Source organism: Anomaloglossus baeobatrachus, chromosome 6, assembly GCF_048569485.1.
Source record: "Anomaloglossus baeobatrachus isolate aAnoBae1 chromosome 6, aAnoBae1.hap1, whole genome shotgun sequence".
NCBI classification, from domain to species: Eukaryota; Metazoa; Chordata; class Amphibia; order Anura; family Aromobatidae; genus Anomaloglossus; species Anomaloglossus baeobatrachus.
Genome location: NC_134358.1, coordinates 178,671,196 through 178,698,135, shown reverse-complemented (window position 1 = coordinate 178,698,135; position 26,940 = coordinate 178,671,196). Strand labels below are relative to the sequence as shown.

At 48.9% G+C, this 26,940-nt stretch overlaps 1 protein-coding gene across 1 annotated transcript in view; it reads right to left on the bottom strand.

Moving 5' to 3' along the window:
- RAB12 (RAB12, member RAS oncogene family) overlaps window positions 1-23,811 on the bottom strand; it is a 53,837-nt gene extending 30,026 nt beyond the window's left edge. The window contains exons 1-2 of the mRNA XM_075316396.1: window positions 23,389-23,811; window positions 1,225-1,285 (exon numbers count right to left, since the gene is read on the bottom strand). Coding sequence (XP_075172511.1) covers window positions 1,225-1,285; window positions 23,389-23,629 — 302 coding nt within the window. The 5' untranslated portion in view covers window positions 23,630-23,811. The remainder of the gene's footprint in view (window positions 1-1,224; window positions 1,286-23,388) is intronic.
- Window positions 23,812-26,940: the final 3,129 nt, after the last annotated feature.

The window sequence follows — 26,940 nt, the reverse complement described above, 5'->3', positions numbered from 1 at the left end:
GTATTCAGCCCACCCCTGTAGTATTCTGCCCACCCCTGTAGTATTCTGCCCACCCTTGTAGTATTGTGGCCATCCCTGTAGTATTCTGCCCATCCCTGTAGTATTGTGGCCATCCCTGTAGTATTCTGCCCATCCTTTAGTAATATGCAAACAAAAAAAAAGAAAAATCTCCTCACCTTTCCTCCGTTCCCTGTGTGCCCACGATCAGTACTTGCAGAGTTTTGGATGCAGCATGCTTCAGCTGCGTCCAAAACCCTGCTATGTATGGTAAAAGCACAGTGGGCATGGGATTTCTAAAAATCCCATGCCCACTGTGCGTGTACGGCCCGCAGTGAAAACGGAACTGCGGTATGGCTTCCAGAGGCCGCAGCATGTGAATTTATGCTGCGGCGTCTGAAGCGTCCTCCCTAGGGAGAGCACAGTGAGGAGACCGCAGCGGCCCGAACCCCTGATCGCAGGCACGGGCAGCTGCGGTCTCCTAAGGAGGAGACTTGCGGCCCCGCCGATTAGGACGCGCTGTGTCCAGCACGCAGCGGGTCCTGATCTTCAGCACGTACCTTACCTGCTTATCGCGGCTCTGTGCTGAGGGTTGGCGCCGGCAGAAACTTCACTGCATTTGAATCCATTTGCGGTGCAGCGCAGAGGAGCTGTGTCTGGACCAATGGCTGCTGCCTGCCAATCAGATGCAAGGAAGTGACGTCGCTGTATGACGTCACCTCCTTGCATCTGATTGGCAGACAGCAGCAGCAACTGGGATAGAACTGACAGCTCCTTGCGCGGCACCGCAGATGGATTCAAATGCAAGTTCCTGCCGGCGCCGACCCTCAGCATGGAGCCGCGATTGTCACGGGGTCTGCGGGCCGCAACAAACAGTCTCAGGGGCCGCATGCGGCCCGCGGGCCGCGTGTTTGAGACCCCTGCTCTAATGTGTATGGCCAGCATTAGTCCAAGTATTACACATACAAAATCCTATTTGGTGATCAATTGCACAAAATTATATGTTATTCTGGAGAGAGTAATGTCTCATTGTGTATAAACTGAAAATGGCATGCAAGGGTTAGAAACCTCTACAATGATAGATCAACACAGAGGAAAAAATCATTGTATAGTTGAAAATCATGTTGTAAATCATGCTGGTAACAAAGCGACACAATAATTTATCTCACACACACACACACACACACACACACACACACACACACACACACACACATACATACTTACCATATTTGTAACCTAATTTTCTTTCCCCTTAATTCTACAGTTTTGATTTTAAAGTCGACACCTGTAAGGGAAAAAACACAACTAAATATTAACCTATTCCATAACACTATCAGCTTATGAATTCAGAGGTAAGAACTAGTACAATCAATATCAGCTGTTACAAACATACTGTATTTTTCAGATTGTAAGAAGCACTTAAAAACAAAAAAATTTGGGAGGAAAACGAGGGATGCGTCTTAGACTAGGTTCACACATTTCCGTTGTTTTGCATCAGTCACATGCGTTGCTTGACACATGTGACTGATGCGTTGTACAACGGATGACAAAGAACAGAATTCGTTGTCGGACTCCGTTGTGTGCGGGGCGCGGAGTGCAAGGGGGCGGAGCCGAGTGGGGCCGTGGCGCTGAGGACGTCAATGACGCGCTCTGCATGGCTGGGGACAGGTGTGTGTGTGTGTGTGTGTGTGTATGTATATACATGCGGAGTGCGGGAGGGGGCGGAGCCGAGCGGGGAAGTGTCCAGCTCCCTGCACACGTAGCCAGGGTAAATATCAGGTAACAACTAAGCAAAGCACTTTGTTGGTTACCTGATATTTACCTTGGTTACCAGCGTACACCGCTTTAGCGCTGGCTCCTTGCACACGTAACCAGGGTAAATATCGGGTAACTAGGCAAAGCACATTGCTTGGTAACCCAATGTGTATCCTAGTTACGTGTGCAGGGAGCCAGAGAGAGCATGCGCAGCGAAATCCTACGGATTGCGCTGCTCAAAAAATGTTACAAGCTGCGTTCCTTCCGCCCTGCGTTCAGTCGTTCCACGACTGGTCAGTCGGGCGGAGGATGCAACGCAACATCAGTCACAATCCGCTGCTCATACAAGTCTATGGGAACAACGGAACTGCCGACAGAGCATTTGTGACATCCGCCGCATCGCTCTGCTCCACACAACCAGCACGGCGCTCGCAGCCAGCACAGCCCCCACCGCAGCCAACACAGCCCCTTCAGCATCAACCTAGTTCAGCACAGTTACTGCCTCCTATGACCCCGCTCCACCACCACAGCCCCCCCCCCCCCAGTAAGACACCTTCGAAGTATAAAGACGGACCCACCACCTTTTTTTCCTCTCTAAATTTGGGGTGTGTGTGTGTCTCAAAACGAAAAAATATGGTAGTTACACAATTCATTCAAGAGGATAGATGGCTCTGCTCACAAGAGCTTACAATCTATAAGAAATGCTGACAAGTAAAAATGTTTCAATTATTTCCTCCGTAGTAAGAGCATGACTAGCTGTGATACATGCCTACATTACATACCACACCTGCAGACAACTACATTATTTGGTAGCTGCCAATGCCAAAGTTGGATTTAACAAATTTTTGCATCTGCATTACAACTTTAATTTACAGACCTTCCACTATTGCTGGAAAAAGGTAATACAATATACTAGTGAGGACAATGTGCCCAATCACAGATATACCTGTCTTGGTATTTTATATCCCAATCATTTGCTCAGTACACAGTTAAATGTACTCTCGCACTGGCGTATAAAACGTGAGAAAAAAAAAAAATCACATTGCACTCGGACCAATGCTAGCCAATGGGCAGAGCAGATCCGTGAGTTTGTCCTCAGCTCAGATCACACTGATGAAAAAATTGCAGCATGCAGGGATTGCACTCATCTATAGGACATGAGTCGTCGATGCAAGTCACAGGGTGAGAGAAAAATAAAAAAAAAAAAAAAAAAAAACATAGCACACAGAGATAAGGAACCTTTTACTCACCAGTCCCAGGTGCTGCTGTCTCAGGCGCTCCTGCTTCCAGGTTCGTGGTGCAGTGAATATGTAATGAGCGGGACCCAGAAGCAACTGACAATAGCGCTGAAGACAGCAGTGCTGGAGACAGGCGGGTTAAGAAAATAATTTTATTTCAAAGACATGTTTTCTCCAGTACGTGTCACACTGATGTCACACGGAGCCCATCAGTGTGCGTTCTGTGTGACATCAGTGATGCCGGAGAAAAAGGACTTGTCTCCATGCGGAACACACGGAAACGAATGTGCGCCACGTAGACACGTCCCTGAGAAAACAATGATGTGTGCGCAGAGCCTTTGATTTTAATGGGTCTGCGTATGTACATGTCTCCGGTATGTATGAAGACTGTCATCATACGTACTGGAATCACTGACGTGTGATGGGGCCTTAAAGGGTTTGTCCAGGATGCACATATTGATGTAAAAGACAGGTCATCAATTTCAGCTTGGCAGGTGTTGGCTACAGACACTCCCCACAGTCAGGTTATATCTGCACCAGCAGTGGCCAGATATAAGTGATGTGTGGAGTGGATCATGTGCTCGGTGCAGTTTAGTGCCTGCAGCCGGGTAATTCAGCTTATGCCCTATTCAAATGAATCAGAGATGAGGTGCAGTACTCGGCAGTATGGAGCATTTGTGATCCATCTGATACACTGCTTTCTGGCCACTGATTATGAATACGTCACTATTTAAGTCTTAAATAACTCATTAAAGTCAATGTAACTCTTTTGGAACTTCCATAGACTAAAAGTCATGAGTGTAAACAGAGCCCAAAGAAATGTAATCCTATGATTCAGCATATTGCTGCAGATTATGGATGGACATACATATTATTACTGAAAGTTCAATGGCATGTGGTAGTGTAGTTTTCATTTGGTAAGGTTATATTCACATCTCAGCAGTGAAATGTAGTATGCCGCCCCTCCCCCAGTCACAAGGCGGTGAAACAGGTGCGGACAGCAGAAAACAGCTTGGTGAGGAACGCCAAGTCAGTGACATTAGTACACAGGATGGTGCCGGGATCTGCAGCCTTATATGCACTGCCCTGTGAACACGGGCCGCACTTGTTGAGTCTATCCCCTCTCTCATCCCCCCATCTTATCTGTTATGTGACAAAGCAGGATGGGCCTGGACTACAGCAAATGCCAGAGACTAAAACCACTGGCATGTGGATATGGCGCACACAGCTACTCACATAAACTTCTATATGGACGTGTTCTCTTATGGCCCCTGTGCATATCACACTAAATTACGTACAGCAAGGTCGCTGAAGACATGTGTAAGGCTATGTTCACACTGCACTCGTTGATTCCAGGTAGCCCGTGCATGCTAGTAAACAGAAAAAATAATTGTGGAACAGCCTAGTACGTCAAAAACGTTTCCAGGGAGGTGTTGATATGGGGTCTGTACACAGCTTCACGGCAGGTTTTACCATAGATGTTAGGCCTTGTGCGCACTAGGCGTTTTTAGCGGCGTTTTTTACCGCGTTTTTGTGCTGAAAACGCAGTGACATTGCTTCCCCAGCAATGTCTATGGGTTTTCAGAAGTGCTGTCCTCACACAGCGTTTTTTTGTAGCTGCGTTTTTGTGGTGACCACAAAAACGCAGCATGTCAATTATTTCTGCGTTTTTCACCCATTGAGTTCAATGAGATGTTCAACAACGCAATGAAAAACGCATATAGCCGCGTTTCTATGACTAAAAACGCAGCTATAAACGCAAGGGGTGGGCAGTAAAGTGACGTGTACAGGAAGAGGATTCCTTCTGTTGGTAAACACAGAAGCATGAATCCTCCCGGTACCGTCACCGCTGCGTCCACCTCCCGTCCTGTGCATGTCAGCTCCGTGCGGCGCCATGTCTGGGCGGGAGGTGGAGGCAGCGGCGAAAACCAAAGTGAACAGTAGAAAAAAAAAAATGTCATATATACTCACCTTTCTGCAGGGTCCCGGTGCCATGCCCGCTCCTAGCTCCTCCTGGTACCACCGCTCTGGCTGTGTGCAGTCTCCCCGGGGCAGGACCTTGCTTGCAGGACCTGGCGGTGGATCACCTGATGCAGTCACCTGACGCATCAGCTGATCGTAGTCTGACCGGCTTTTTTGCGCCCGGCCGGCCATCAGCTGATCCTGCCGTCAGGGGACTTCATCAGCTGATTACCGGCAGCTGCTGCAGCGATCGGACGGGATCAGACTCCTGTCCAATCGATCGCTGCAGGAGCTGCCGGTAATCAGCACAGCACATAAGTGAGTATTATTTTTTTTTTTTGCACGGATGCATCAGCTGATTGTATAAAAGCCGATTGTATAATCAGCTGATGTGTGATGGGATTCAGGCACTTGATCCTGACACATCATCTGACCGCTTTGCGTTCCAGCAAACCGATCAGATGATATTGGATCCTGATTGGACGGCGCGGGACCCTTGACCCAGGATTACTGCGGGGGGGGGGGGGGGGGGGGGGTTCTTTATTTCAATAAAGATGGAGTCACTAATTGTGTTGTGTTTTTATTTCTAATAAAAATATTTTTCTGTGCGTTGTGGTTTTTTTTTTTATCATTACTAGAAATTCATGGTGGCCATGTCTAATATTGGCATGACACCATGAATTTCGGGCTTAGGGCTAGCTGATAATATACAGCTAGCCCTAACTCCATTATTACCTAGCTAGCCACCCGGCATCAGGGCAGCTAGAAGAGTTGGATACAGCGCCAGAAGATGGCGCTTCTATGAAAGTGCCATTTTCTGGGGTGGCTGCGGACTGCAATTCGCAGTGGGGGTGCCCAGAAAGCTTGGGCACCCTGCACTGTGGATTCCAATCCCCAGCTGCCTAGTTGTACCCGGCTGGACTCAAAAATTAGGCGAAGCTCACGTCATTTTTTTTTTTTTTTTAATTTCATGAAATTCATGAAATAATTAAAAAAAAAGGGCTTCTCTATATTTTTGGTTCCCAGCCGGGTACAAATAGGCAGCTGGGGGTTGGGGGCAGCCCGTACCTGCCTGCTGTACCCGGGTAGCATACAAAAATATGGCGAAGCCCATGTCATTTTTTTTTCTTTTTGGGCAAAAAACTGCATACAGTCCTGGATGGAGGATGCTGAGCCTTGTAGTTCTGCAGCTGCTGTCTGCTCTCCTGCATACACTAGTGAATGGAGGATGCTGAGCCTTGTAGTTCTCCAGCTGCTGTCTGCTCTCCTGCATACACTAGTTCTGCAGCTGTCTGTCTGCTCTCCTGCATACAATGAACATTTTGAAGGAAATGACATCAGACCTTTTTTTTTTTTTTTCATCAACAATCTTTAATGGCATTGTGCACTGATTAAAAACGCAGTGAGGTTCCTGTCCTGGCTGAGGTGGCAGCTTAGGGGAGAAGCTCCTGCCACCCCTCACAGAAACCGACTAAAAACAGACCCCCCGGACGAGCCACCAAACAGAGAGCAGCACAGGAGGTTACCTAAAGCAGACAGCTATGGAACGGTACCTCCTGAGAAGCTCTGGGAGCAGTGAATCAGCCTGGAGAAGCTTTGATATGGACAGAGGAGAAGATAAGATAATGGCACCGAGCCTGATGGGGGAGGAGCCTGAACGCATGGTGAGAGACACAGAAAAGCAAACACAGAGCTGGAAGGGGAGAGATAAGGGAGATATGAGCGAGGAGACAGGAGATAAGGAAGATATGAGCGAGGAGTCACAGGAGGACACAGCAGGAGAGAGGTGGATGCAGGGGACTGATGATGGTGGATCGCAATGGGAGGATGAAGGAGATATGGAGGCAGAGGGGAGAGAAGATGCAGACAAAGCAGGGCAGCTCAGAGACACAGCAGTGTTGGAGGATGAAACTGACAAACAGCACAGGGAGATTAATCCCACTCAGACTCACAGGAAGTCAAATGCAAGAATTCATAGTACCCCTTCCAAAGGAAACAAAAAGCAGCCTACTACACCAACATCACAAGCCTGCAAGCTATTGGGGGATGGAGGTGGTGGCCCAGTCCAGACAAAGAGAACTAAGAAAACAGCACCACCTGCAGGCCAAGACAAGTACACACAAAAGCTTAATGTGGACTATAAAAAACTGGCTGAAGAAGTGACATCACACTTGTCAAAAGAGGTTAAAGTGGCTATTGAGGCAGCCATACAAACATCATTAGCTAATATGCAAAAACAGATAAATGCCCATGCCTCTAGACTGGCAGAATCAGAGCAGAGAATATCTGACTCCGAGGAGACAATACTGGCTATGCAAGCACAAATAGCAGCTCTAGCAAAATCTAATGAATACTTGAAGGATAAAGCGGACGATTTGGAAAACAGATCGAGACGAAACAACTTACGTATAGTCGGGTTGCCAGAGTCTGTGTCGATTGGACGGTTGGATAATATATGCGAGTTGGAGCTACCGCAGGCCCTGGGCATAAAGGCGAAATTCAGAGTTGAAAGAGCCCACAGAGTGGGTCCACTGAGACACCAGGAGGCGAATAAGGGAGAGGGCCAAAACTCAAACAAGAATACCCCGATAAGAGCCAGGCAGGTGATTGTCAAGTACCTTGATTATAAGCATAAGGAGGAAATATTGAGGGCCTTTAGAGAACGAAAGCGTCCACTACAATATCAAGGCAACAGACTGCTAATTTTTGGGGATTATTCAGCGGAAGTATCCAGAAGGAGAAAAGAATTTACCAAAATTTGCTCATTTCTGTACAACAAAAAAGTAAAGTGCCAGCTATTATACCCTGCTACACTGAAAGTTAGAAACCCCAATGGCTCGTTTGTATACTACAAGGACTACAAAGAAGCAGAAAACATTCTCATGGCAGAGCTCAACAAGACTAGGTCAGAAAGGCAAGAAAAAGGAGCTAGTGGAGAAGGGAATAATAGAAGAGGATCCCCCACAAGCTCAGGAAGAGATGTGGGACGTCTTGGGGGACAAAAGCAAGTCGAGACCAGGGAGGAAAGGAGGCCAAGTCCGGGTCGACAGCATAATTCTCGCCTGGAACACAGGAACCAACCCTTGGAGAGAAACCATGATACCTGAACTGGAACTCGCTCATTGTTTTTCCTTTTTTTGCCTGTTTTTTTTTTTTTTTTTTTTTTCTCTCTTCCCAAACAGGGAGAGGCGTTGAGGAGGATGCATTACGGAGAGAGGGTTGGGGAGGTGAGAGGAGGAGGGGGAAGGGAGAAAAGAGAGGAAAACATCCCAAAGTCTGGGTCCTCTTCCCCCCCTCTTTTTTTTTTTTTTGTTTTTTTTTTTTTTTTTGTTCTTCTCCTTTCTTTCTCCATCTTCTCTCCCCTTGGTCTTTTTTTTTCTTTTTTTCTTTTTCTCCTTTGTCCAGGAACATCATCCAAATTCAAATGAAGTGGGCCTGTTCTGGGCGGACTGATGGCTACCTGGAGTCAGAGATAAGTAGGACTGGAGAATCTTGCTGAGGTTTTGACATACTGTGCTAATTTTTGCATAATTTTCAAAGGCTTATTCAAGTTAGTCCGGGGATAGAACATATATTTTTTGGGGGGTGATTAGGGAGCTACATATTTTGGCTAGGAATAGGGGAGCTCACCAACGTGGCGGGAAACGCCGTGGATTTCTCGGAAGGGAAAATATGTTTTACAGTTACATGCTTTTTGTTGTATTTGTTATATTTGCAAGGTGGGGAAAGGGAGTGTCGATTTTGTGGTACCAACTGTGATTCTAGTGTCGAACATCTCGTCTTCCTTGATGCAGGGGCCCATAGGGGAGGGAGTAGTAAAAGCAGAATACACAGGTTAACATGATACAGATAACTACGTGGAATGTTAAAGGGCTGAGATCACCTAACAAACGAGCAATGATATTGAGACATCTGAAAAGACTAAAGACAGACATTGCCTTATTACAGGAAACCCACTTGGGGGGGGGAGGACTTTTTCCGCATGAAGAAACATTGGGTGGGCACCGTTTACGGGGCAGCGGCACAAGGTAGAAAAGCGGGGCACTATGATTCTAATAAATAAACAATTCAGTCATGAGGTAGTGGCACATGAGGCAGACGACCATGGAAGGTGGCAGCACTTAACAATCGTTAGTCCAGCGGGTAAACTCAGTATTTATAATGTCTATGGCCCAAATTCACAACAAATCACATTCCATGATGACATAAAGGCCACCATATTAGCAGATGGGGAGGCTAACATTATAGTGGGAGGCGATTTTAACACCGTCCCAGACTCAGCTGAAGATAGGAGGAGGGGCGAGGAGGGGACAGCTAATGTGGGCAGGAGTTTAGACAATAGGGATGTAACATTAGAAGACGTAGGACTGAAAGACATCTGGAGACTAACTCACCCACATGACAGAGAGTATACACACTTCTCTCACCCTCATGATAGCTGGTCACGTATTGATCAGTTCTGGATCTCGCAAGACTTACTGAGTGGAACGCAAGATTGTGTGATAGAGAATATGGTGATCTCTGATCATAGTCCGGTGAGATTGGGCATTAGAGAGAAATTCAGGAGAGGTACAGATATCATATGGAGATTCCCATCGTTCCTTCTCAGGCAAGATAATTTCCACAAGGTGCTACAGGAGTGGTGGGGAGAATTCGCAGAGGACAATAAGGAACATAGAGAGTCCCCAGTGATATTTTGGGAAACGGCAAAAGCGGTCCTAAGGGGCCGTCTGGTGGGGTACGCAGCCATGATCAAACGGAAAACCAATGAGAATTATAATTTCCATAGTGAAGCAGTACGGGTAGCATATACAAATTATGTGACAAATAGATCTCCCATGACAAAAGGCAGATGGTTGGAGGCAAAAGAGGGATTTGACGAATGGGCCAAAAAAAAGGAACAACTATTCTGGTCGCACAAGGAGGTTGACTTACATAGGTTTGGCAACAAGGCGGGAAGGATGTTGGCCAATCTGGCAAGGGGCAGCAGAAAGATGACAGTGATCTCTAAACTGAAAACAAAGGGGGGAGAGGTGACTACGGATCCTAAGGACATTAATAAACTGTTGGGAGATTACTATAGAAAACTATATGGGTCAGGGAATAACGACATGACTGATGAGGCAGAGTGGCTAAGACAAGCCCAAATGCCTAGCTTGACGGAGGAAGATTTGAGTGCCTTAAACGCAGATATCACAGTAGAGGAGGTGACGAGAACAATTGGGGAGCTTAACACCAACAAGGCACCGGGACCTGACGGTTTCAATAGTGAATTCTATAAGGCTCTGAAGGATCTGATCTCGCCGGATCTAACCTCAGTCTTTAATGCTTTCCTGGGAGGGGCGGAAATACCCAAAAATTCCAACATAGCATATATTAAATTACTCCCCAAGGGAACCAAGGACCTGGATGATCCCTCTAGTTATAGACCTATATCGCTCATAAATCAGGATTTAAAAATTATGTCCAAGATCATGGCTAATAGACTGGCCGAGATCTTACCTAGGATCATTACGAATCACCAGGTGGGGTTTATTAAGGGGAGAAATGCCGTTACCAATATCCGAAAGACAATTCTAGTGGTAGACGCGGTTAGACTGGGTCTCACTGAGGGAGGGGCTAGACCTGCCCTAGTTACACTCGACGCAGAAAAAGCGTTTGATAATGTAAATTGGGGGTGGTTAGACAGGGTAATGGAGGCCATAGGGATTGTAGGCAAGATGAGACTTTACATTAGAAACCTTTATGCCAACTCGGGAGCTAGGGTTCACACTCCGGGCTTTCTATCAGACGTGTTCCCTTTGATGAAGGGAACAAGACAGGGCTGCCCATTATCTCCTCTTTTATTCAACCTGGCAATCGAGCCGTTGTCAAGAATACTACAGGGACAAAATAGCTTTAAAGGAATCAAGATAAGGGGTTCAGAAGTAAAGACAGCGCTTTTTGCTGATGACATCATACTTTATATGGGGGACCCCGGTGCGGATTTGCCACAGACTCTTGCCTTGATTGAAAAATTTGGCTCATTCTCCGGTTTCAAACTGAACAAAAAAAAATGCGAGATCATGTTCCTAAAGGGGCATCATGGGACAATGGGGGGACAAATAAGGGATGGCTGTCTATGTGGAATTCCTATAGCACAATCTTCAATTAAATACCTGGGAGTGCATATAGGAAGATCGGTGGAAACAATCTATAACTTGAATTATGGACCGCTAATCAGGAAAATTATAGTTCAATTAAAGGGATGGAAAGGTCTGCCACTTCCATTACTGGCAAGATGTCACCTGATAAAAATGATGAGCTTTCCTAGGCTGCTGTATCCCTTCCAGACAATCCCGCTATTGCTAAAACTAAAGGATGTGAATAAGCTCAACTCCGCGTATACAGAATTTCTGTGGAGGGGAAGGAAACCCAGAATAAAGCTGCGTACGCTGATGAAGTCAGCAGAGGAGGGAGGTCTAAACTTTCCAGATGTCCAAGGGTATAATCTTGTATGTATCATGAGGCATGTAATTGATTGGGTGAGAGGAACGAGTAGGCACTCAGATCATGCGATGGAAACTAAATATGCGTCACCGTGGGATCTGACGTCCATTCTGCACTCCCCACTATCCAGGGTTGAAGGGCACATAAGGAACTCAATTATATTCCGAGACACCATGCTAACATGGAAGTCGGTAAGGAAAAAACTGGGGCTCTCATGGAAAGTGTCCAAGTACTTGAACCCCTGGGCATTCCCAAATTTTCCCCTGGGACGAGAAAACAAGCTATTTACTAGATGGAAAGAGAGGGGAGTCAGGAGAATGATAGATGTTATGAATGTGGAGGACAGGAGGTGGATGACAGGTCGGGAAGTGCTGGATAAGTACAACCTTAATAGCTCACATGTCATCCAGTATGAACAATTGAAACATGGAATAATAGGAGACCTGGGTGTGGTTGGAAGAGAGCTGAACAGAAGTTCGATTGATGAGTTACTGGAATGTGATGTAACAAGTATAAATGTCTCTAAAATTTATCGATCGCTAAGGGGGGTGCTTATCTCTCGGGAGGATAGTCGGACTTTAAAAGCGTGGGGGAAACAATTGGGAAGGGAAGAAGTGGTGGATGATATACTGAGAGGATGGGTACAAGTGCGGAAACACATTACCAATGAGAGATGGAGAGACACTCAATTCAGAATTCTACATAGGGCCATTATAGGTTTCAACATACCAGGTAGGGATAGGTGGTGTCCTAAGTGTCAAAAAGAAAAAACGGATATGCTGCATGGGCTATGGGAATGTGAGACAATCGTTAGGTTCTGGAACCAAGTCAGACTATTTGCCCAGTCAACATGGGGAATTTTCAGCAAACTAGACTTAATGGTGTGGATTTTCCACTCCTTTGAGGGAGGAGTAGGAGGAGGACCGAGCACGCAGGAAAAGAGGAAATACGCAATAACGCATGACATAGCCATGATAGCTAAGCGTTGCATCTTAAAACACTGGATTCAAAGGGAGGGCCCATCCATAAAGGAGGTTGTGGGCGAACTACACAACCTTCTGAAGTGGGAAAAACTAGAAGCGGAGAGGGATAAAGATGGGTTGACAGCCAAGTTTTTTGTGAGATGGAGACATTTTATTGAAAGCCAATTCACACAGGGAGAAATAATTAACCTGATGGCACCTTTTGTTCACTCGGAGTGGTATATCCTGAGCGATATCCAGGACAGCCTGGGTAAACTGAGAATCACCTAGGAGGGGGCTCTGGCGGGAGGGGGAGACGAGACGGTTGGGAATACCAAGACACGCTAGCAAAATTGAAATCATTCAGGGACGACACAGAGATTTAACGAATTGTATTGCATATGTTATATTATATTTCATTACCTATGTTTTGGTTTAATGTTACTGTATACTATCTTAAATCGAACAGCAACATGGAACTCCAAATTGGGGTATCACCCACCTCTATGTCACATTTTGTCAGACGAATGTTCTTCTTTTGCAATGATACTTGTCATGTTTTTACAAATTTGAAAAATCAATAAAAACCGTTTTGGAAAAAAAAAAAAAAAAAAAAAAAAAACGCAGTGAGCAAAAACTCAGCAAAAAACGCACCAAATTGCGGCAAAAACGCATGCGTTTCGTCGCGTTTTTTAGCCGCGGGTGCGTTTTTTGAGACAAAAACGCACATAAAAACGCAGCGTGAAAAAAACGCCTAGTGCGCACATACCCTTATTGTGCCTTTGCCGCATACTTCACCTTATATACTACAAGGATGAGGTCCCTAATGAACTGCACAAGGAGAAATAGGCATGCTGCAGGGTGGAAAATCTGCCCCACGTGTCAATTTACACACACAAAACGTCCACAATAATTAGAAGAGATTTGTTTAACCCTCTCTACATTGCTCGTACAGTGGAACCTCGCTTAACGAGTAACCCACTTAACGAGAATTTCGCTTAACAAGCAAAGCTTTCTGTAAATTTGTAACCCGCTTTACGAGAAAGCTTTGCTGTGCGAGCAAAATCCTCACTGCACACACTTCCGGTTCCATACATCCACCGCGCTCTGACCCGCACTTGCAGTCCACACAAACACACACGCACACATACAGTATTATGCTCCCCTTACCTTCCGTTCCACAGCCGGTCTCCTGGTTCTTGTAGTTCCCGGGTACAACGCGACGTCCTCGCGGCGAACTACAAGACCCAGGAGGCCTGCGATGGAACAGAAGGTAAGGTGAGCATAAAATATAACATAATATGTGTACCTTTCGTTTCATCGCCGGCCTCCTGGGTCCTGTAGTTTGCCGCTGCGTTCCAGTCCACGCTGTGTATCTGCATCCATAGCGACGAGGGAGGAACTTCCTGTCACCACTACTGAAAGGCAGCGCACTGGCCAATCAGAGGCAAGCGGCTCTGCCTTTGACGTCAGCGCTCTGGCCAGGAAGTTCCTCCCTCGTCATTATGGTAACGCGATACACGGCCCGGTCCCGTACCAGAGAACAGCAAGTCCCAGGAGACCAGCGATGGAATGGAGGGTAAGGTGAGCATATAATATATGCGTGTGCGTGCATGTGTGTTTGTACGTGTTTGTGCATGTGTGGAATGATAGAATAGGGGACCAGGATGGGAAATTTAACAAGTTGTGGAACGAATCATTAGCATGGCAATGACTTCCTATGGGAAATTCTGCTTTGTCTAACAAGTAACTTGATTAACAAGCACAGTCCCAGAGCGGATTGTTCTCGTTAAGCAAGGTTCCACTGTAATGTAAAAGTGCAAAAGATATCGTAGAGCAGTGTTTTCAGGAATACAGTGGAACCTTGGTTTACGAGCATAATCCATTCTGGGAGTGTGCTTGTAAACCAAGTTACTTGTCTAGCAAAGCAACATTTCCCATAGGAAATAATGCAAGCTCAGACAATTTGTTCCACTTGTTCAATGTCCCATCCTGATCCCTTATTGTGCCAACACACACACACACACACACCTTACCTTCTGTTCCATCGGCGGCCTCCAGGTTCTTGTAGTCCTCAGTTACAGGATGTGTATCGGGCAACCATTGCGACGATGGAGGAACGTCCGCTGCCAGCGCGTTGACGTCAAAGGCAGGAGCCGCTTGCCACTGATTGGTTAATGCGCTGCCTTTGAGTAGCGCCGGACAGCGGAAGTTCCCCCATCGTCGCGATGGTTGCCTGATACACATCCTGTACCGGCGAACTACAAGAACCAGGAGGCCGGTGATGGAACAGAAGGTAAGGTGAGCATAATATGTGTGTGCTTGTGCGTGTTTGTGCGGAATGCAAGAGCGAGTCAGAGTGCGGTTAAAATACAGACCCAGAAGTGTGTGCGGTGAGTTTTAACTCGTACAGCAAAGCTTGCTCGTAAACGGAGTTACAAATTTACGGTAAGCTTTGCTCGTATAGCGAAATACTCGTAAACCGAAGTTCTACTGCATTAGGATTTTCAAGATAAATCGGTAGTGCAGACACGCTGACAATCACCTTACGAACATGCAAAATTCTTGTTCGTCAGGTGAAATGATTTTTAAGCCTGCTTGGAAATCATTGTCCCTGGCAGCGCATTATTGTGTAAACAGGACTCGAGCAGAGAACAATGGCTGCTTATGTGTACAGCACAATCAATGACAGGCCGTCCATGGCGCAACATCTAGAGCAGTCTCTGCCCGTGTAAACAGGCTTTTCAAGGTCCAACGATCCAGAAATATTCATGGATTGAAGTATTGGTCTTAACGCCGCTGGTCAGTTTAGTAAACAGACCCTAATAAACTACACGTGTCTTTCTGGAAAACCCGTGCAACGTTTATATTCATCATGTTAAGCACAAAGCTCTCCAATCTTTAATATCTCATCCAAGCAATGCTCTTACCTATTTCCCCAGAGGGTGAATAGGGTGGAAGGACAAATGGCCATCGAGGGGTATTTTATACAGTTACACCCCACCCCAATTGTAAGGTTTCTCTAGAGAGGCTGCATAAACCCATCCTGCTCCTTCACATAAAATCTACTGAGCCTTACCATGTGCCTTTATAACAATCCACCCACCAAGTTTTCACACCTTATAGATGAGGTGATGCACAGAGTCACACGTCACCGCAATCTGTGAATTGCACCTTCTATAAACACAACCACAGATGAGATTTTCTAACAGGATAATTATATTGATATGCAGGTACTGAGTATATTAAAGGGGCTGTCCGACCATGGCGAAATATCCATCAAGAGCTGCAGCTTGCTGAATCATAATAGTGTGTAATGTACACACTGTTAGGATTTGACTGCTTACCAGTTCCAACAATACTCAAGTGACTGCAATTGTGTGACTTCACTATATACGTGCAGCCACATGATGGCTAAAGTCTCAGTGGCATCTCACAATGTTCTACAGAGAGATGCAGCGGAGACTCTAGTCGGCTCATGACCATGAGTAAATAGCATACTTGTGGCTATTTGATGACCGCTGGAACCGGCAAGCAGGGGTTAAATGCCAAGGCCTCTTTCACACGTACGTGCCTCCGGTATATGTTTGGCAGTTTTCTCACGTACCGGAGACACGTACACACATAGACCTATGGATTCCTATGGTTTTGGACACACGTAAGTATTTGCGCAAGGAACGTGTGTCCGTTCCGTACTTACGTAACCGTGTGTTTCTCACGGCAACATGTCCGTTTTCTCTCCGGCATCACGGGTGTCACACTGAACGCAAACGTGTCACACGTAATGCAAACGGACAACACGGATGTGTTCCGTGTGACACACACCAGAGAGAAGACATGTGTCTGTGAGAAAAAAAAAAAAAAAACAACTTTACTCACCTTCTCCAGTCCTGCAGTCTCTGCCGCTGCTGTCCGCCGCTCATTATGCTCATTGAATATTCACTTCACTGCGGCCGGAAGCTGCAGCCGCGGGGAATCGGCAGAACCGGAGACCGAAGATCAGCACCACAGCGACGCCAGGGACAGGTGAGCAGAAAGTTCCCGTTCTCCGTGTGTTATCACGGAGAACACACGGGTGCCATAAACACGGCTCACGGAGGGCAATACGCACCTCTGACACGTCCGTGAAAAATGTGCATGGTTTTACACGGACATATGAGAGAGGCCTAAAGCTGGGTGCATTACACAGTTTGCATTGGGCAAACTGCAGCTCTTGATGAACATGGCGGTAATACCGTAGGTATAATGAAGGGGCTGTCCATTATTTTGATAATGATAACCTATACATGGGATAAGTCATCAACATCAGATTGGTGGAGGCTGCGGTTCTCAACAACAGCCACAACACTGTGTACAGAGCCGCGCTATTGAGTCTCCAATCACATAAGCCGGAGCTGATGATCGGTGCTAATGTCACGTGTCAGAACCCCGCCAATCTGATACCACTGACCTATTCTATGAGAGAAGACAGATAGGGAAACAAGCATGTGGGAGAATGCATTTAAATGTTTGGCCCCACCATGACGCACCGAGCGACAGCACTTGGTTCAAATAGTCATTCTGTGCGGACAGAGTCCCTTTAAAGGGTAATCGTCAGCACAGAATGAATGTTCAAGCCAAGTACAGGTGCATCATGACATGATCAATCACTTAAGTGCACCTTCCCATCTGTTTGTCCTTCTATCTCCATCCTCCTCTCTGATAACTCTGGCTTCATAGAGTAGAGAAAGGAGGAAATACATGTAAACAAGCAGGTGGGAAGGTGCATTTAACCGCTTTAGCCCCATCATGATGCACAAGTGCCTGCACTTGGTTTGAACAGTCATTTGGTGCTGACAGAGTCCCTTTAATCAAATGCACATGTTATTGAAAGGGGGAGGGAGTAACATGCCAGCTGACTTCCCATGAAAACCTTGTTTGTACTGGCATTTATAGAGGGCTCAGTTTATTGTACACTACAACCAGTGCTAAAAAGTAAAAATAGGCCATGACCTTGAAAGTGACACTAGAGGGTCTTCAAATCAGAAATGCTCTATTAAGCATTGGGTTGGACTCGTGTTCACAATCTCTTTTTTTAGTTGAAAAACGCTGCAGACAGATGTTACTTTACAGCTATAGCAATAGAATGAAGTGTACACAGAGGCTCCTCAAGCCTGCAGGTTAGGCCAGGGTCACACTGGTGTATAGCATCGGATACGATATGCTAAGGACACTCGGCTCAAGCTCTGCTGTCAGCGTGAGTGTCATTATACTGTCTCGATTCCTTCGCACGGGTGAGGAGGGAGAGCTTAATCTCGCCATCCTCTCCATTGCCTGTCTGTGTGTATATCGCACTGCACTCAGGTGTCACTGAACGCAGTCCGATGTTTCACACACCCATAGACTCATGTGGGTGCGTGTGATCTGATTTGTGGAGGAACTCGCAGCATGCTGTGTTTGTTTCCTCAGGACGAATCGACATGAGGGAGGGGAAAAAAAACAAAAACGCATATCGGCATTGCCCCAGAGTAAAACTTCGGATAGTACTCACCAGTATTATATGTTTGTGAGTGACTATGAGACTGTGTGCCCGCTGCGCTGTTTCATGAAGATTTAATACTGCAAGAAAAATATCCCACAAGTCTATGAGAATACTGAATTGCTGTGCGTATATTGCAGATTTTAGTGCAAAAAAAATCTGCTGCCTGTCAATTCTTTCTGCAGTTTTTCCTGTGGATATAATCCACTGCGGTTGATCACAGCAATGGATATCCGTCAGTGCTGCACTCGCTCACACCATGCATCCAGCATGGTGTGTGAGGCTCTCCATAGCTCAGTAATCCCGGGTCGTCATGGTGACGACCCAGGGTTGCCATGGCAGTGATTGGGTCCCTGTGATCGTATTATAGGCACCCGATCACCAGGGAGAGGTAAGCGATCCCGTTCCCTGCCACCTGAATACTGCAATCGCATTGGCATATATTGCCATATGTAGAGAGCAGTACGAAACATGTAGTACCGCACTGTACTATAGAGAGGTGCTACTATACAGCCAATTATAGCGTACACTTGAGTAATATATGTTTGTTTTAAGAGTAAATAATCAATGGTGGACAGATGGAATTTATCACCAATCACACATGCCATAGAAAGGGACGTCTGACCTGACCCTGTATGCCAAATGTGATTTTAAGTTATAATGACCCAAGAAAGAACATTGTATGATAAATTATTGTAATCTGAGACACCGGAAATGGAGGGTCCACTGTATACATTGCTTTATGAGGGGTGCTTTCACACCTAGGCTTCTCTTAAACATTTATAAAATGGCAGAAAACAAAAATTACAAATAAGATGGTGCAAAAAAGGAAAAACAACAACCTAATGGAAACGCTTGAGACTCAAGCTACAATAATCTATCTCCTGTGGAGGATATGTGCACATGGTGTGACTGCATTTCTGAGACTCAGGAATATATAGAAAGACTGACAAACAGTGCAGCCATATGATGAGGTGGGATTCAGAGGGTGGGGGATGCGATGGCTGCCGGTAAGACTGTGTATGTTGGTGATAAATGGTAACATGTCAATGCGCTGATAATCAGAAACAAGCGGTCAGCGATTATCAACCTGTGACAAACTGTCCATCACATCAACTTGGCTGTAACTTCTCTATCCAGTACATGGGCGGTCATTTCATTAAAGGGGCACTGTGTGCCCGGTCTTATGAAGCTTCTGCTTCCAGTGTGATGGATGTCAGCCCGTCCACATCATGTTTGGCTTATACAATTGTGACACTATAAGCCCCACAAAAATGTGCTTCATACGAGCCCCTCAGGGAACACCTCACTATAATGAAGAGGGAGCCACTTTGGATTCCATCTGGCTGGAGATCTGGAGGTGTAAGACTTTTTAGGCGCTCACAAACGCGTATTCTACGATGCTACTGTAGTGGGTGAGCATACCCCTACAAAGGAAGCTTAGTTGACCGGAGATGTTATTAATAAAAATGTTTTATTTGTATATGCATGTATATTGTGTTAGGGTACCCCTAGTGGCCGGGTGGGACGGCTGTCACCACAGTGGGGAGGAGGAGCCGGCAGAAATCAGGGGGGAGGAAAGGAGAAGTGTATGTGTGTGTGTGAGAAAGGGAGTTGGATCCGGGACGTGAGAGAGTGAAGATCAAGGGGCAGAGTTTGGGGGCTGAATTAAGAGGGGACGCCGGAGAGAACAGGAGTGTACGGAACCTCGGAGAGTGAAGCAACCGGTGTGGGTCCGGTTTGTGTGTAACCGCCAGTGGGAGCCCGGCGAAGTGGAAAAACCAGGGCACATCCCCACGTGAGGGTACGTCAGGGCAGGTTGTCCCCCAGCCCCAGAAGGTGTTTGTTTTTCTGCAACAGCCGGATTGTGACTTCGTGTGTAAATAAAGATGTCTTTTGTTTTCACCACATCCGCCTGAAGACTGTTTGTACAACGACTGACGATGACATCACCACACTCTGCCCCACCAAGTCAGCTCCCGACCTTGAAGTAGTGATGGAGCCAGGGGAGAGCCTTGAATCTACAAAGGCCACGACTACAAGGCCGGAGGCCCCCCTGGCACCTCATTACATGTGGCGTAGTCGGCAGGATGCGAATTCCCTGCCGGGGACCCAAGAAACCGGAGATCAAGTGGTGCCTAGGGCACAGGATCCGGACTATGCGAGAAGATTTCCAGTCCCATGGTGGGAAGAAGATACGGTGCCTGCAGCGTTGGACCGGGCACAAGATGGCGGCAAGATGGCCGTCGTCTGTGAAGATAAAGAAAGCGCGCGAAAAGTTGGCGCCAAAAGAAGAGCCTGGGGCTGGCCGGTGCCGAAGAAGAAGTTCGGAGTACTCCGCCCAAAGAGGGGAGGCGCCAGTCCCAGGGCACGCAGAAAAACATGTGAAGTGGGCGGTGTTTTGAGGAAAAAGAAGAACCGCCGCGGAGGGGTCAATATGATGTGTGAGGCTGGGGGTGGAGTATGCTCCAGAGCGGGAAAAATAGACCCGCCTCCACTTCCTCCAGTATCTCCACTGACCTCGCCGCCATTGCCAGAGCTACCAAGCGTTTGCACAATGGAGACCTCCAGGCAGCAACAGGAGATAGAAACAGCGATGGCACTCACCCACCTGGGCAGAGGACGCCCCAAGCAGTCTGCGGCTGCAGCTGCGGGTGTGTCACCGCTTGCGTTACCGGCCGCTCCTGTCGGACAAGGACGCCCGTCTAAAATAACCTGGATCACCACGTGGGACGCCGTGACCGGGGGAACCACAACACAGGTCCGGGCGACCTATACCAATCCGCTGCCAGCGGGGAATCGGCCTCCGGGAATCCTTCCAGACTCAGAGACACCCCCGCCCGTCGCGGTGGAACTGCCGACCCCTGCTCCTGTGCAAGCCCCGGAGGACTCACCTACCCGGAAGCTAGAACAGGATAATTGGGGCTTTTTCTGGGACCCGGTGCAGCCGTCTTCCATACCTCACAGGAAGTCACCGTCCCCAGAGCCGGACCCTGTACAGGAGAGACTGCTCGCGGAAACTGTCGCCCGGGAGATGATGACCGGTCCCCGGGGTGAAGAGCTGGAGTTACAGTTTACCACGGGTATAGTGGTGAAATTTAACCAGCAAGGGGGCTACGGTTTTATCAGGGAAGAGACAACCGGTGACGATTATTTTTATAACCGGGTACATTTGGATGTCGAGGGCTTACCTCAGCGTCTACACACGCTCTACCCAGGAGAGAAAGTCCGGTTTATACCTGAAGTGGGGTGCCGCGGCCTCTTTGCGGTCAGTGTCTCCCGTATGCCCACCTCCCAAGAAGCTATTCAGTGGCAGCAGGAGCTAGAGTGGGAGGAACACCAATGCCGGCGGCGGGCGCAGTCAAGACCGGTGCTGGGTGAATCCTCTCAGGCAAGACACACTCTAGCCGTCGCTCCAGAAGTGAAGCCCGGACCACCTACCGACTCGGAGAGGGGAACCCCGGCGGTGCTGGCTATCAGCCAGAGTCTTAACAGCAATCCGGTTATCGTTTTGGATATACCACCACCGCCTAGGGTAGCGACCCCATCGCCTCCATCGGTGACTGAGGAGGCCATGACACCGAAGCCTGCCGTTGCCTACGAGCCTTTTCAGCGGCTGCGCCGACAGCCCGGGCAATCTCTGTCCGATTACATCAGGGCTCAGAGAGCCGAGTGGAAGCGGGTGTTGCACCCAGAATAGAACATTTTGACCGGTTGATTGGAAGACCGAGTTTTCGTTTACAGTTGAAGTTCAGCAACGTTTAAGTGACTGAGCCCGGAGAGAGTCTGCTGCCGGACTGGGCCAGGGGCTCCTCCGCGTCATGGAGAAAAAGTTTTGTGTTCCTGTTGCTCACAACCAAGACCGGGAGCGCTGCTAAGCCTCCGGGCACCACCAAAGACCGGGAGCGCTGCTAAGCCTCCGGGCATTACCAAGACCGGGCGCTGGACTGGTGCCCCTTCTTCCGGGCCGCCGGTTGTGGACTGGTTCGTAGTTTGTTCATCATGATGTGCCAAGTTTTAAATATGTGTGTTATTTTATGATGGAGCCTTGCCGGGAGGCTCGGGTTTTAAGAGGGGAGGTGTGTAGTGGGTGAGCATACCCCTACAAAGGAAGCTTAGTTGACCGGAGATGTTATTAATAAAAATGTTTTATTTGTATATGCATGTATATTGTGTTAGGGTACCCCTAGTGGCCGGGAGGGACGGCTGTCACCACAGTGGGGAGGAGGAGCCGGCAGAAATCAGGGGGGAGGAAAGGAGAAGTGTATGTGTGTGTGAGAAAGGGAGTTGGATCCGGGACGTGAGAGAGTGAAGATCAAGGGGCAGAGTGTGGGGGCTGAATTAAGAGGGGACGCCGGAGAGAACAGGAGTGTACGGAACCTCGGAGAGTGAAGCAACCGGTGTGGGTCCGGTTTGTGTGTAACCGCCAGTGGGAGCCCGGCGAAGTGGAATAACCAGGGCACATCCCCACGTGAGGGTACGTCAGGGCAGGTTGTCCCCCAGCCCCAGAAGGTGTTTGTTTTTCTGCAACAGCCGGATTGTGACTTCGTGTGTAAATAAAGATGTCTTTTTTTCACCACATCCCGCCTGAAGACTGTTTGTACAACGACTGACGATGACATCACCACACTCTGCCCCACCAAGTCAGCTCCCGACCTTGAAGTAGTGATGGAGCCAGGGGAGAGCCTTGAATCTACAAAGGCCACGACTACAAGGCCGGAGGCCCCCCTGGCACCTCATTACACTACTGTCACCACCGATGAACACCTGCAGAACCGAGGCCAGAGGAGCTCCGTCCAGATCATTATAGTGAAGGGCTCCCTCCAAGAGAAGTCAGAATCTCTCCTGCAGGGGTTCACATAGAACCTCAAAAGGAGTCAGTCAAAGGTGATGTGACCAGACCCTACCAGTGACACCCAACTCCCATATGGGCCACAACCAACACGCGGATCTGGGCTACCACAACCCCCGACACACGGCGCTGGGCTACCATGACCCCTGGGACGCGGCGCTGGGCTACCATGACCCCTGGGACGCGGCGCTGGGCTACCATGACCCCCTGGACGCGGCGCTGGGCTACCATGACCCCCTGGACGCGGCGCTGGGCTACCATGACCCCCTGGACGCGGCGCTGGGCTACCATGACCCCTGGGACGCGGCGCTGGGCTACCATGACCCCTGGGACGCGGCGCTGGGCTACCATGACCCCTGGGACGCGGCGCTGGGCTACCATGACCCCTGGGACGCGGCGCTGGGCTACCATGACCCCTGGGACGCGGCGCTGGGCTACCATGACCCCTGGGACGCGGCGCTGGGCTACCATGACCCCTGGGACGCGGCGCTGGGCTACCACAACACTGAGTTTCCCATGATATGAGCCGGATACTGGACTGTACAGCGCTGCTCATGGCCGCCGGGGTCCCCTGTGCACCCCCCGTGGTACTACAGCCCGCGGAGCTCTTACCCACTGTGGACTTGCACGCCTCGCAGAACGTGTCGTCCGTGAAGCGCTCCATCAGGCTGGTCTTCCCCACTCCCCGGGACCCGATGATGATGACCTGCAGTTTGAAGTCCGCGGGCCGGGGAGGCTGCTTTCTCCTGCGGCCATGAGCGCCCGTGAGAGCCGGGGAGTCGCCGTACGGGATGTTGTTGCTGTTCCCACCGTCGCCCCCGAATCCTCTGTGGTATCCGGGCCTCGAATCCATTAACACATCCGAGCCGTCCTCACACAATCCACCGTGCGACGTTACGTCAGCACCGAGCCGGCCACGTCCGGTCCAGCCCGGGGACACTGCGAGGAGGAGGCCGGGGCGTCCTGGCGGCGGTCACTGGGGGGCTACACGGAAATGTCTGAGAGGAAACGGGACGGGGAGTGCAGAGCAGCGCGGCACCGACACAGCGCCCTCTATGGACGGGGAGGACGGGGAGCAGCGCTCATACATCGCTGAGGTGTGGTGGGGGGCACGGCGGGAGGAGCGGGTGGGGAAGTGAGTAATGGTGGCAGGCTTTGGGGTATGTGAGTATTGGGGGTGGTATGTGGTGAATGGTGGGGGCCTCCGGGCAGGGGGACGGCAGGAGGTGATTTTTTTTATTGGGTTCCGTGGGAGGATTGCGGTGGGGGGGATTCTGAGGGAAGTGAGTATTGGGGGGTTTGGAGTGTGGTAGGGGGGCTCAGTGGGAGTTGTGCAGTACGTGATGGTTGGTTCAAGGGGGGTGGGATCTAAGTTGTGGGAGGTCTCAGCGGGGATGTGTGCGGTATGTGACGGTTGTCTCTGGGGAGGTGAGTGGTGGGGGGCTCGGGGCTGGTGGGACCTGTGCGGTGGGGGGCTCGGGGCTGGTGGGACCTGTGCGGTGGGGGGCTCGGGGCAGGTGCTCAGGTGGGACCTGTGCGGTGGGGGGCTTTGGGGAAGTGGGACCTGTGCGTGGGTGGCTCGAGGGAGGTGGGACCCGTGCGGTGGGTGGCTCGAGGGAGGTGGGACCCGTGCGGTGGGGGGCTCGGGGGAGGTGGGACCCGTGCGGTGGGGGGCTCGGGGGAGGTGGCACCTGTGCGGTGGGGGGGTTCGGGGGAGGTGGCACCCGTGCGGTGGGGGGGTTCGGGGGAGGTGGCACCCGTGCGGTGGGGGGGTTCGGGGGAGGTGGCACCCGTGCGGTGGGGGGCTCGGGGGAGGTGGCACCCGTGCGGTGGGGGGCTCGGGGGAGGTGGGACCCGTGCGGTGGGGGGCTCGGGGGAGGTGGGACCCGTGCGGTGGGGGGCTCGGGCGAGGTGGGACCCGTGCGGTGGGGGGCTCGGGCGAGGTGGCACCCGTGCGGTGGGGGGCTCGGGCGAGGTGGCACCCGTGCGTTGGGGGGCTCGGGGGAGGTGGCACCCGTGCGGTGGGGGGCTCGGCTGGATGTGTGCGGAGGAGAAATACATACATTTCATCATGAAATCAGTTTTTTCCATTTTTTATTGTCAAACTATCAGAGCCATAATTGTTTCTATTTTTTGTTGAAGGCGTTTTTCGGGTATGGTTTTGGGGTTCATATAATTGTTGACAAATGTTTAGTAACTCTTTCTGGGGAGGAATAGAAACAAAACTATTCTGTAACAAGTTTTCTGTGTTGTGTCACATGTTACACAATTAAAGTGCTAACCTTATTCTGCCGGTCAGTACGGATGTGGTGGCGATACTAAATTTGTATAGTTGTTTTGACTTTTTAATACTTTTATACAATAAATTCACTTTGAAAAAATAATTTGTTTTTGTGTCGCCGTGTTCTGAAAGTCACAATTCTCCGTCAGCGCAGATACAAGGGCTTTTTTGCCATGATAACCTGCAGTATGCATTGCTGACATTTTCTGCTCTTTCAGCAATTCTACATTTTATTTAAGAATTTTTTCTAAATACCGTTCACCATTAGGTTTAACCAATTAACGACCGCCAATACGTCTTAGGGCTCGGTTGCACTTGCGTTTTGCAAGGATGAGTGCGATGTGATATAACATCGAATTGCTCTCACTCTAGTGCAAAATTATGGGGCAGTGCCCATCTGCGATTGACTTCACATGCTATATCGGCATGAGAAATGAATCACAGCATGCTGCATTTGGCAGTGAGTCTCGGCTCATGGGCACCCATACAACTCTATGAGTGCGTGTGAAACATCGCACTGCACTCGCATGTCATCCGAGTGCAGTGTGATATACGAAGAGACAGGCAGTGGAGGAGATGGGGAGAAGGTGCTCCCTCCCTCTTCTCCGCAGCTGTGATCCAATCACAAGATCGCATCACAGTCGCATGACCTTCGGCTCACACTCGCAGCAGAGGGTCATTAGCATATTGCTTACGATGCTCTCAGATAGGAAGCTATGTGCAAGTGAAACCAAGGCCTTAGGCTATGTGCGCACAGTGCGTTTTTCGCGGCGTTTTTGCGCGTTTTTCGGGTGTGTTTTTGGCCTTAAAACTGCAGGACTTTGCTTCCCCAGCAAAGTCTGAGTTTTCATTTTTGCTGTCCGCACACATCTGTTTTTTTTACCTGCGTTTTTGAGTTAAAAAAAAAAAATGGACATGTCAGTTCTTTCCTGCGTTTTTCTGCGTTTTCCCCTCATGCAATGCATTGGAAAAACGCAGCCAAAAACGCACCAAATTGCGGCAAAAACGCATGCGTTTTTTGATGCGTTTTTTCGACGCAGGTGCGTTTTTGTGCGTTTTTAGCGGCCAAAAACGCACAAAAACGCAGCGTCAAAAAGACGCAGTGTGCGAACCTAGCCTTATAGTGACGTATTGGCTGCATATGACAGCTGACATCCTGCTGCATCAGTCACAATCGATTTTCTGGCTGACAAAGGCTGATTTTAGATGTCACTAACCATTGCATAAGTGGCATCTAGATGGTTATACGTAGAGATAACCGGTTCCGTCGAGGCTCAGTTCGCCGGCATCAAATGAGCTACGTCCACAGGCTCAAGCTTGACCCCCAACCCCGGATCAAGTCACTGATTGGCAGTTTGAGTCTTCGTCCACATACAGCCAGCCATAAGCAGAATACTTCCTGGGGAGGGTGGGCTTTTTCAAATTATTTATTTATTTTTTACACACTACGGGTATGTGCGCACGTTGCTTTTTACCTGCTTTTTACCTGCTTTTTTGCTGCTTTTTCTTCTGCGCTGTTTAATGCCAAAATGGATGTGTTCTTCTATTCAAGCAAAGTCTATGGGAATTTGGGTTTCTTGTTCACACTATGTTGTTCAAAATGCTGCCTTTTTGTGGCAGAACTTTGGTCAAAAACTCAGCTTTTCAAAGAAGCAACATGTCAATTGTTTTTGCCATTTGGGTTTTGCACTGCAAAGCTGAGTTTTTGACCAAAGTTCTGCCACAAAAAGGCAGCATTTTGAACAACATAGTGTGAACAAGAAACCCAAATTCCCATAGACTTTGCTTGAATAGAAGAACACATCCATTTTGGCATTAAACAGCGCAGAAGAAAAAGCAGCAAAAAAGCAGGTAAAAAGCAACGTGCGCACATACCCTACATC